Raw genomic sequence first — 11,307 nt, forward strand, 5'->3', positions numbered from 1 at the left:
CTCCCCGGCCCCCCCTCCCGGCCGGAGCTTGGCCTGAGCTGTCAAAACCCCGCCCCCGGAGACCCACAATTGGTCCAAAAAGCGTAAAATCAGCAATCAAGGGGGGCCTGGCTCGTTAGCGCAGGGGATCCGAGCAGGGCAGGACATGTGAGATAGTCACAGTTTTCCAGAGATCACGACAAGATCTAACCAGTCGCGCGTGGTCCCCGGCGCCGGAGCGGGCCAGCCCAGCCCAGCCCCGCGCAGAGCCCCCGCCGCCCCCGCGCCCAGAGCCCCGCGTCCCTCGCCGTGCGCCGGACGGGGAACCGGGAGGAGCTGCCACCGCGCTTGCCACCCGGGTCGCCCTTCCTCCGCGCGCGCGCCGCCGCCCGGGCCGGGGGTCCGAGCCGCGCGCCCCCGGCCCCGGCCCCCGGGCGCCTGGGCCGGATGTCCCGATGAGAGAGCCGGCGCTGGCGGCCAGCGCCATGGCTTACCACCCGTTTCACGCGCCACGGCCGGCCGACTTCCCCATGTCCGCCTTTCTGGCGGCGGCGCAGCCCTCCTTCTTCCCGGCGCTCGCACTGCCGCCCGGCGCGCTGGCCAAGCCTCTGCCCGACCCCGGCTTGGCGGGGGCGGCGGCGGCGGCGGCTGCGGCGGCGGCGGCGGCGGCCGAGGCGGGGCTGCACGTCTCGGCACTCGGCCCGCATCCGCCCGCTGCGCATCTGCGCTCGCTTAAGAGCCTGGAGCCCGAGGACGAGGTGGAGGACGACCCCAAGGTGACGCTGGAGGCCAAGGAGCTGTGGGACCAGTTCCACAAGCTGGGCACCGAGATGGTCATCACCAAGTCCGGGAGGTAGGGCAGCCGGCTGGCCGGAGGGCGCGCGGGTGGGCAAGAGGGGCACCCGACAGCACACACCAGCGCCGAGCCCGCCGCTCGCGGCTCCCTGCTCGCTCGGGCCCCCGCACCACGCTTAGACAACCAAGTTGACTTTTCTTATTTGGCAGCGAACGAATTTTTTTAAACCAAAGCATCGAAATCTCCCAAATGAAAACGAAAATATGCTCCTGCAAAATAGCCCCAATCGTTATGAGTCCCAAAGCCGAGGAGGCCCCGCGGCTCGGCCCTGGCTGCTCTCCAGCGGTCTCGGCTGCAACTCAGCCCCGCGGCCTCGCTCTCCTGCCTGCGAGTTTGGCTCGGTGCTCCGGGCAGATGCAGCGTCTCCCGCACTCTCCTCCGACCCTGGAGCCCAGAATGAGACTCGCACCCTGCTAGGCCCAGGCTGGCCCACTGGTTCCCGCCGGCCGCTGCGTTCTCGGCAGCGAGCCCCGAACCGGCCCAGCTGCAGCCTGACCCGGCCTGGAGCCTTGTCCGCGCCGAGGAGCGAGGACCTCCAGACGCTCACGTCGCCCTAGGCCTTAAGGCCGGAAGAAAACTACAACCCCCAACCACTCAAGCCTTTGACTCAGATACGGAGAATCCAGGCCTCAGGCTCACCCTCTTCCCCCGAACTTCAGGGTCAGGGTCCTTGTTCGGCGCTGTAACCCAGTTCCTTCCCCCAAACAAACAACATCCGAATTTATTTCTGAGAGCTTCGGTCCCAAGTGGATATATCCCCTGAACGGATTTCAGGGAGAGTCAAGAGAAGCGGGTGTATTTATAAAGGCCCTGGATTTCTTTCTTGAAACCTCAGCTTTCATCTCAGATGAGGGAGAAAGAGGGTCACTAGGTCTGAGCATAGGGCCGATGGGAAGCCTTATAATAGGAGAGGGTCTTGACAGGCAGAAATGGGGTCTCCCAGGAATAACAACCGCAGGTGGTGTCTCCCAGGCAGTATTAAGGGGGAGAGCAGGGACAACAGCGGAACACAGGTGGGGAAGTGCCAGGCAATGGTGTGTGGGGGGGTCCTCCGACAGAGAGCCGGCTCCCATGACGTCTCCATCTTTCCCTTTCTTGCAGGAGGATGTTTCCTCCCTTCAAGGTGCGAGTCAGCGGCCTGGACAAGAAGGCCAAATATATCCTGCTGATGGACATCGTGGCCGCTGATGACTGCCGGTATAAATTCCATAACTCGCGCTGGATGGTGGCGGGCAAGGCCGACCCAGAGATGCCCAAACGGATGTACATCCACCCGGACAGCCCGGCCACGGGAGAGCAGTGGATGGCCAAGCCGGTGGCCTTCCATAAGCTGAAGCTGACCAACAACATCTCCGACAAGCACGGCTTCGTGAGTGCAGGGCGGTTGTGCGGATGGGGGTCAGACACTGAGCACCGGGCACTGCAGGGGGTGGGGGGAGGAGAGGAGACCACACGATTCCCCGGAAGGGAACGCTTGCCGAACCTGCAGGGTGCCCCTGCCCAGGTCACTGCCCTGTGGCCTATGCCGGCTGGGCCTGGGCTCAGAGGGCTCTGCTCTGCAAGCCTGGAGAATGGGGGGGTTGGGGGCCGCTAAGCTCCGGGCTGCTCACAGCCTCAGCTCTCTTCAGGCCTTCCAAAGCCCCTCCTAGGGTCCAGCGGGAGGCAGGTGTGGCCGGAACTGGGTCGTGCAGCCGCTGGTCTTTAGGTTCTGAGCTTGGAAGCCCTGCCCAGGACCTCAGCTTGTCCTCACCCTTCCCCGTGAACAAGACCTGGGTTCCCATCCCTCTCCCCAAACGTGGAGATTTAAAAGTTAAAACAGCCCCCTCCATACCTTTTCTGAGACTCCTTTCCCTCCTCCCACAGGCAGATTGCCCGACCAGGAGGAGGGAGTTTGGGGTTCTCATCGTTTCTGCCCGAGCGAGGGCCCCAGCGAATGGGAGGGGGGAAGTTCATGGGGCAGAAGGGACTCACTGTCCGAACGTAGGGCAGTCGGTGAGCCCTCGAAGGTCCCAGTCTTCTCTCCGTGGCGTTACTAGGGTCTTAGCAGTGAGCCCAGGAAGAGAGGTTAAGAGTGGCATTGTAGGGCTTTTTATTTTGTTTTATTTCTGTTTTCAACTGGGGTAATTTTTTTTTAATGGAGAGAAACTGTGATGAAGAAAATTGAGAGAAAAAAGAAAAAGTAATATAGGAGCGAAAAAAAGCGGAGAAGACAGGAGAAAACGGGGAAGGGTGGGGGTTGGAATGGGGAAGGCAAAACCCTGAGAGAGATAGAGAGAGATGGAAAGAGGTCGGGTCCCCAGAGAACAGAAATGCTCGGGTCACAGGCTGGCGGGGGGGGGGGGGTGCTGTCGGCTGACCCGCGCCCTCCCCGCAGACCATCCTGAACTCCATGCACAAGTACCAACCACGCTTCCACATCGTGCGAGCCAACGACATCCTGAAGCTGCCCTACAGCACCTTTCGTACCTACGTGTTCCCCGAGACCGACTTCATCGCGGTCACTGCCTACCAGAACGACAAGGTGCGCGGGACCGGCGGCGGGCCCAGCCCCTCCACCGACGCCCTCCCCACGTGCAGGCTCCAGCCCTCCACTCACATCTGCCCGCAGCCCCCGGCTCCCTCACGGCCCATTCCCGAGCACCAAGCCTGACGTCTGTAAGCGCAGCAGCCACCGAAATCCCCCAGGCTCTCTCGCAAGCCCGCGACACATACCCACGAGCTCCCCCGGGCGCGCGAGCAGCTGGGCGCTCGTTGGGGTGGGGATATTTACTTAGCAATTAGCGGAGACTCCGGGGCCGTGCTGACATTTTTACATTTTATTCGTTTATTTCTTGGCTCAGGGATGGGAATTGAAATGAAAAGAGGGCGCCGGAGGCAATCTGCCCAGGCGTTCCTGCTGCTAGGAACCCAACGCTAGGAACAGGGGGCCCAGTTTTCACTCTCCTGGGAGAGCCAGAGGGCGGGACAGGTGACAGCCCCCACCCCGCCATCCCTCTCTGGGTTAGTCCAGGCCCGGGACCCCTTGGGAGGTGCTTAGAGGCTTTTCCTTCAAGTGAAAGGGCCTTTTCTGCTTGCTGCCCTTCCACACCCTCTCTCTAGAGAGGCAAATCACCGCCCCACTAGGCCTGTGCCCGTGTGCACGACTCTCGGGGGAACGACAGTGTCTGAGTGTCCTGCCGGTCGTTTTTTCCGTCCTTGTGTCTGTCCCACGCGGATATGCACGCACCATTTGGAGTGCCTTAGATTCGTGTGGAGGCGTGTGAATTCGTTTGGTTTCCTGGGCACTTGTTTTGCCCGTGTGTACTTGCATGTGCGCGGCCCGTGAGTGTGGTTGACTTTGTGTGTGTCTGCTGACCTGCGTGTGCTCTGCTGTCTGCGCCCTGCTCAGGTTCCGGGTTAGTTTAACTTGAGTGGCCTCGTGGGCCTGTGTGCACGCTTGGACGGATTTCGACTCTGGCCGCAGAGCTTTGGGCTTGTGTGTGCAAGTTGAGGGATTATGCCTCGAATAAGGTTTTTGGAGGTCGCTTTCCTCGAGGCCCGCCCGCCGGCCTCACCTTGCCTTGTGGCTTGGAGCGTCCTATCCCAGGTGGGCGGGTACCAAGTGTGCACTCCCCGGGCTCTCCTCTGGGTGGGCAGCCGCTGACCTCCGGGTGCCCCAGGCCAGGCTGGAAGAGCCGCATCCTGATCTGGCGCCACCCCCTCGGTCCCCGCAGATCACGCAGCTTAAGATCGACAACAACCCGTTTGCCAAGGGCTTCCGGGACACCGGGAATGGCCGGCGGGAGAAAAGGTGAGGGTGTACGGGAGCGGCCTATGGCGGTGCCTGGGGGAACAGGACGTGGAAGGGGACGGTGGGGGTGCTGCGCTGCGCTCTGACCCGCTCCGTCCGCTTATCCCCAGGAAGCAGCTAACGCTGCCGTCGTTGCGCTTGTACGAGGAGCACTGCAAGCCAGAGCGCGACGGTGCCGAGTCGGACGCCTCGTCCTGCGACCCTCCCCCCGCGCGGGAACCGCCACCCTCCCCGGGGACAGCGCCTAGTCCCCTGCGCCTGCACCGGACTAGAGGTGCGGATCTGGCGGGGAAGAGAAGGGGAGGGTGTCCACCGGGCGCCAGGTGGCTCGGTGCTCCACATCCGGCTAACTTAAGGCCTGGGAGAAGCGTCAGCAGTGAGCCTGGGAGGGCTCTAACCCAGGACTCTCCTGTGAGGGCGGTCCCAGGTGGCCCGCAGATCCTGCTGGGCTCCGAGGTAGGGCCCCGGCGCTGGGTGACTCTGGCGCAGTAAGGTTTTCTCTACCGGGTTCACTTTCTCCCACTGCACATAAAGGGTCTTGGATGAGGTGACCTACAACTGCCCCTAGCCCCTAGAAGCCCCTCCGACTTGGCCTCCCCGAGAGCAGGCTTTCGCACGTCTCTCCGGCCCGGCGCCGACACCGGGAGAGGCTTCGCGCCTGTCTCTCCCAGGCCGTAACCCCGCGCGTCCTCTCTCCCCGCAGCCGAGGAGAAGTCGTGCGCCGCGGACAGTGACCCAGAGCCCGAGAGGCTGAGCGAGGAGCGCGCGGGGCAGGCGCTAGGCCGCAGCCCGGCCCTGGACGGTGGCAGCCCCCCTCGCTTGACCGAACCCGAGCGCGCCCGGGAGCGGCGCAGCCCCGAGAGGGCCAAGGAGCCGGCCGAGAGCGGCGGGGACGGCCTGTTTGGCCTGCGGAGCCTAGAGAAGGAGCGCGCCGAAGCCCGGCGGAAGGACGAGGGGCGCAAGGAGGCCGGCGAGGGCAAGGATCCCGGCCTGGCGCCACTGGTGGTGCAGACAGACAGTGCGTCCCCCCTGGGCGCCGGACACCTGCCGGGCCTGGCTTTCTCCGGCCACCTGCACGGGCAGCAGTTCTTCGGGCCTCTGGGGGCCGGCCAGCCGCTCTTTCTGCACCCGGGACAGTTCGCCATGGGCCCCGGCGCCTTCTCCGCCATGGGCATGGGCCACCTACTGGCCTCGGTGGCAGGCGGCGGCAGCGGAGGAGGTGGCGGACCAGGGACAGCCACCGGGCTGGACGCAGGCGGGCTGGGTCCCGCAGCCAGCGCGGCAAGCACCGCCGGGCCCTTCCCGTTCCACCTCTCCCAGCACATGCTGGCATCTCAGGTAAGGCCTGTGAGCTGGTGGCAGCACGATGGAGGGAGGAGGACTGAGGTGGGCAGAGGAGGCAGGCATAGGGCTTGAGGATGCCATAGGCGCTCCAGTGCTTCCAGCCGGCAAGGACTCCCTCCTGGGGAGACCCAATGGACCCTCTGGAACGCACCTAGGTTCAGGGAGACTAGGACTGTAGGTCCAGGGTCTGCAAGGGCACTGCTTCTGACTCCTGTGTGACCTTGGGCAAGTCCCTGACCCTCTCTGGGCCTATTTCCTTCCCTATAACCCTAGCATAGAGTGGCACCCATTAGACTCTTTCTGCTATGGCAGACTGGGGCTGCCCCGGGCTTTTGTAAGTCCACTTGCCTGGCCTGCCTCAGGACATTTTTCTTGGGAACAAAGATCCCTGGCTCACTGTCAGTCCCTGAAAGGCTAAGGTGGCTGGACAAAAGGAGTAGGAAAATTTGAAATATGTTCTGGATAATTGACCACCCAAATGACCCACCTCCCAGATGTCTCTGGCCCCTTTCAGACCCCCCAGGAAGTCCTCTGCCCTGACAAAGGACTGGGTTCTCCCTTCCCCTACACCGGGTTTCCCAACTCCCCCAGCCACATGTCTCAGAGACGAGGGGCTCGGTTCCCCAGGCCCAAGTTGAAATTCTGAGCTCCCAGGGGAAAGTTTATGAAACTGTGGCCAGCAGCAAAATAAGAAGATCTGATGGGGAGAGCGGCCTCTTTGGTTGCTTGGGTGGAATATTCCCTGTGGAAAGATTTGGAATCTCTACATTCATTTTCCTCCCTCTGAGGTTTCTGGCAAATTGAACCCGTGAGATCTTATCTTAGGGGAAGGAAAATAGGAGTTCAGATCTGAGAAGGCTCCTTTGGTTCAGAAGCAAATATTTTTAAAGTGGGGGAGGGGATTCTGAAATGAGTTTTAAATAGAGCTCAGCATCAGGGGCGTGTGGAGTGAGTGTCTGAGGCACTAACATCACCTATCTGGGGATCTGAGCTGGCAAGGAAGCCTCCAGAAAATGGAGTTCAGGGCCTGGAGGTTTAATCTGCACCCTTGAGTCGGTGTGTATGTGATGCCTCCTCCTCAGACAAATTCTAGTGATAAGCATGGGCATCAGAGAGGTCACAGGGAAGTCAGGGCTTCTAGACACAGCCTGGTCACAGGTGTAAGGCCAGGGCAGAAGTACTCAGCACTCAGGACGCACCACTTGGTGGACGGCTAATGGTTAAGTTCTCAAGCCAGGATAGCTCACCTCTGGCCATCAGGAAGAGCCCAAACCTGGGAGATCTGAAGCCTCCCTTCTTCCTCTGAGACACCATGTCTGAATGCTCAGTAGGGCTTGACCTTCTCAGGAAGGATATTTTCTCATTCCTGACTAAGCTACTTCTCTTCGTTCTCCCTGCCTGAGCCAGGCCTGAGGCTCCCCGGAAGCCCAGCCCAGTCAGCTCCTGCCCTCCTCCCCATACCCACATACTCTGTGGAGTGAACATTATCTCAAAGGTCAGATAATCCAAAAGTCGGGCCTCAGGGACTCAGGCAGTGTTTGTCCAGGGTTTCCCAGCTACTGTGCTTTCCACAGGCAGAGGCCTTGCATTCCTTCCTCAGCTGCCACTTAGGTGCCGCCAGGAGTTCTTTGTATTCAGGCCAGTTTATAAACTGTTTGGCATCTGGATCCTTCTCCTGGTCCAGGCAGGAGACCCCTGAGCAGGTGGGCAGGCAGAGGGAGAATTTACAAAGGCCCCCGGCCCCCGCCCCGCCCCTCGCCTGTGCTTCCCCTGCCCCGCGGGGCACCTGCGGATAGAAAGGCTGGGGAGGACACTGTTCTAAGTGAGCAGAACCTCCCTCCCAGCACAGCCAAAGATGCCTACTGGCCACCTGGCCCTGTGCCAGCCCTGTTTCCTCCCTCAAGGCCCATGCTAGTTCAGCTGCCTGTAATGGCCTTCCCATACTCCGATTGTAGTACCTGGCACAGAGCTTGATGGTGCCAGGTCTGTGCGTCATAACCTGAAGTGAGCTCCCCTTCTGACTGGGTTTGGCCATAGGCATACCGGCTCATGCCTACCTGTGCTTTTTGGGGATTACGGTCATGTGAGCTCTGGTCTCATATTCCTAAAAACTGTAGGGCAAGGATTTCCAGTTGTAGCACCACCCCTAGAGCCCAGATCACCTGCAGAAACACCTCAGGCAGGATGCCTAACCCTTGTCTTGTTCTGTTTCTTCCAGGGAATCCCAATGCCCACTTTCGGAGGCCTCTTCCCCTACCCCTACACTTACATGGCTGCTGCTGCCGCGGCGGCCTCCGCTTTGCCAGCCACTAGTGCTGCGGCGGCTGCCGCTGCTGCCGCAGGCTCCCTATCCCGGAGTCCCTTTCTGGGCAGTGCCCGGCCCCGCCTGCGCTTCAGCCCCTACCAGATCCCAGTCACCATCCCACCTAGCACTAGCCTCCTCACTACTGGGCTGGCGGCCGAGGGCTCCAAGGCTGCAGGCGGCAACAGCCGGGAGCCCAGCCCGCCGCCCGAGCTGGCTCTCCGCAAAGCGGGGGCCCCGCCCCGCGGGGCCCTGTCGCCCAGCGGCTCAGCCAAAGAGGCAGCCAGTGAACTGCAGAGCATCCAGAGGCTGGTGAGTGGGCTGGAGAGCCAGCGAGCCCTCTCGCCCGGCAGGGAGTCGCCCAAGTGAGGGACTGCTCAGCTGCTCCGCTGCCGCGCAGGCCTCCTGAGCTGCCTGCCCCTGCTGCTTGGGACATGTACAGCACAGAATGGGTATTTATTTAAATAAAGGAGAAAAAGCGGGCTGCAGAGGCTGGAATGAAGCCCCGATCAGCCAGCCAGGGCCTGGGACACTTCCCTGGGCTTCAGAAGGAATCCAGCTGCCAGGAACGCAGTCGCTTTGGAGCCACTGGATTTGGTCCAAGCCTGCTCCCGTGTCAAGGTGTCATCGGCGGGGCCCTCTCCGGGTCCTCCAGCACTGTGGGGAGTCCTCGTCCCTGGCCCAGCCAGAGGCTGGCTCTTCGGGAGCCAGAAGGTGCAGGCGTCAGGCGGGGGAGCCCCAGAACCCCTAGCCTCGGGCTGGGACCGCTTGAGAATCTGGGGTGAGGGGTGCTGGGGTCAGTGAAGATTCAAGTCAGTGTAGACTTGAGCTGAGAGGAACCTGTTCTTTTAGTCCTTCCACCTCTTCACCCAGACAGGCGCCCCTCCCACCCCTGGGTCAGCAGAGGGAGTGGCACTTCTGCCTTGAGTCCCCAGGGTGAAAAAAAAAAAGATATTTATGAAATAAATGGTAATTTGTGTAAATAAGCTTTAAGGTTCCCAGAATATGCAAATTGGTATTAATTTATTCAAAGGTGTACATTGCTGTGTACATAATATTTAGAGATTAACTCATAGCATTTAATTTTTTTTTCATTTTACATGAGCATCTATATTGTACAGGGCTTGGGGGTTCCTTGGCTGCGGGAGAGGGCCCCGATCCCTGGAGGAGCTCCCACCCCGCCAGCCCCTCGGCCCCTGCGCCCGGGCTTTGCTCTTCGGCCCGCGGGCTCCACCTCAGGTTTTCACTTTTCGCTCTGGAGCGAGACGAAACGACAAAAACTCGAGAAAACAATAAAACGCTACAATGCAAAGTGAACGGCACAGTGCGCTCTGTGGGTCGCGCGGGGCAGGGGCGCCGCAAGCGCGTCAGGCGGGACTGGAGTCGGGGACCGAAGGTTGGGCGCCCCGGGCTCGGCGGCAGCTGCTCCCCGGGGGCGGCTGCAAGGCTGGGGCAGCGAGCTGAGCTGCGAGGCCGGGCGGCGCCGGCGCGGGCTGCGGGCTGGGCCGGGCGGCACCGAGCCGCCGCGAGCCCCCGCGCTCCCAGCGCGTCCGCGTCCCAGGCCGGGGGCCGGGCTCCCTCTGCTGGCCGCTAGCCTCTGTCCGCCTCTCCCGCCACTCCGCGCCTGGCCTCCCGCTCCCAGTCCGGGGCACCACAGCGGAATTGCACCCACTTTCAGAGCCTCTGGGTAGGTGGGGCTGATAAGATGGGTGCTGCCTGCTCCCTCTTTCCCTTCGGAGGAGGGGTTTGGCCATGGTCCCCCATATACCGCGGACCCTAGAATCCTTTTCCATCGCTCTGTCTCCTGAACCTCAAAAAGAAACGTTCTCTCCGTATCAGGGTTGTTGACTAGAGTGGCAAAGTCTAGCCTGAAAGTTCTCCCGTGGAAATCATCTAAATCCCTCTTGGGGGTGTGGGGAGTGAGGGTCACTAGGCTCTTTCTTTTCCTGCCTCACTTTCCCCTTGTATAATAATGGGTTCAGATGGTGGTCTCTCAGGGAGCCCCACTGTGTCAGTCTCCATTAGGCCTCCTTCCCCGTGGCCCACGTCTGCGAGGACAGCTGCCTCCTGTCCCTATCCCATGAGGGCGGAATCTTCTCTCTTCTTCAGCGAGCCAACAGGTGTCACCAGCCCCAAATCCTAGCAGTGGAAGGGATGGGAGACGGGCGGTCACTCTTTCAAACCCAGTTCCTTCCTCATTAAGCCTTGCAGATCCGTAACACCCTGGCCCAGCAGGACGCTCAACTTGGGTACTTCGGGGGACTTGAGACTTTGGCTTCCTGTTCACCGGGGCCATCAAGGATGGTGAGGTGGAGGAAGGGTGAAGGCGGAGGTGGAATTGGCCTCCAAGCTCCCAGGACACCTTCTTGGGCCGACACATTTGCAAGGAAGAGAATCATGTTTGCCTCTTCCAGGGAGGGAGCTGGCCACAGGTCACGCTGAATTCGGCGAGGGGCTCAGCCAGTGAACCGGTGGGAGGGCCAGAACGCTGTCCCACTCTCGGATGGTGGGCTCCGGCTTCCGTGCCTCTGACCTTCGGGCGTGCAGGACAGCGAGGCGGGCACTTCAGGAACAAGGTGGGGCAGAAAGGCCCTTTTCTCAGCTCAAATAAAATCCTCTGTGGACAGTGTGTTTATTCGAGGTCGCTCTGAGCTAAAAACGCCTCTAAAATTCGAAGAGGGGCGCGTTGGTTTCTTCCGGTTTCTCACTGTCAGCCCGTCTAGGAAGAATTCGGAAGAGGCTGCAGAGCGAGCTGCTGACACCAGGGGGCAGCACCAACCCGGAGCCGCGGGCGGGCCCGCGGGCAGATGGGAAACCGGAGGAGGGTCGCTGTCAAAGCCGGGCAGAGCGGCCAGTTTGCGGCCGCGTTCTCACCTCGTGGTGGCTGCAGCGCCCCGGGTGGGGTGGAGTGATACTTCAGGGCCTCGAGAGGCCCTGGGCCCCGAGCGCAGCTTGGAGAGTCGTCCCCCCTGACCCCCCAATCGCACAGTCCCCTCCCTGAGTCGCCCTCGCGCCTCTGCGCTGGGTCCCAGCTGC

General features: G+C 61.5%; 1 protein-coding gene across 1 annotated transcript; it reads left to right on the plus strand.

Moving 5' to 3' along the window:
* The first annotated feature begins 261 nt into the window (after positions 1–261).
* Positions 262–9,588, plus strand: TBX2 (T-box transcription factor 2). Its single transcript, XM_004271735.3, has 7 exons — positions 262–832; positions 1,937–2,204; positions 3,210–3,356; positions 4,549–4,625; positions 4,736–4,899; positions 5,329–5,963; positions 8,188–9,588. Exons 1-7 carry the CDS (start codon positions 435–437, stop codon positions 8,638–8,640), a joined length of 2,142 nt encoding a protein of 713 aa, XP_004271783.1. The 5' UTR covers positions 262–434; the 3' UTR covers positions 8,641–9,588.
* Positions 9,589–11,307: the final 1,719 nt, after the last annotated feature.

The sequence above is a fragment of the Orcinus orca genome, chromosome 19, assembly GCF_937001465.1.
Source record: "Orcinus orca chromosome 19, mOrcOrc1.1, whole genome shotgun sequence".
Taxonomy (NCBI): Eukaryota; Metazoa; Chordata; class Mammalia; order Artiodactyla; family Delphinidae; genus Orcinus; species Orcinus orca.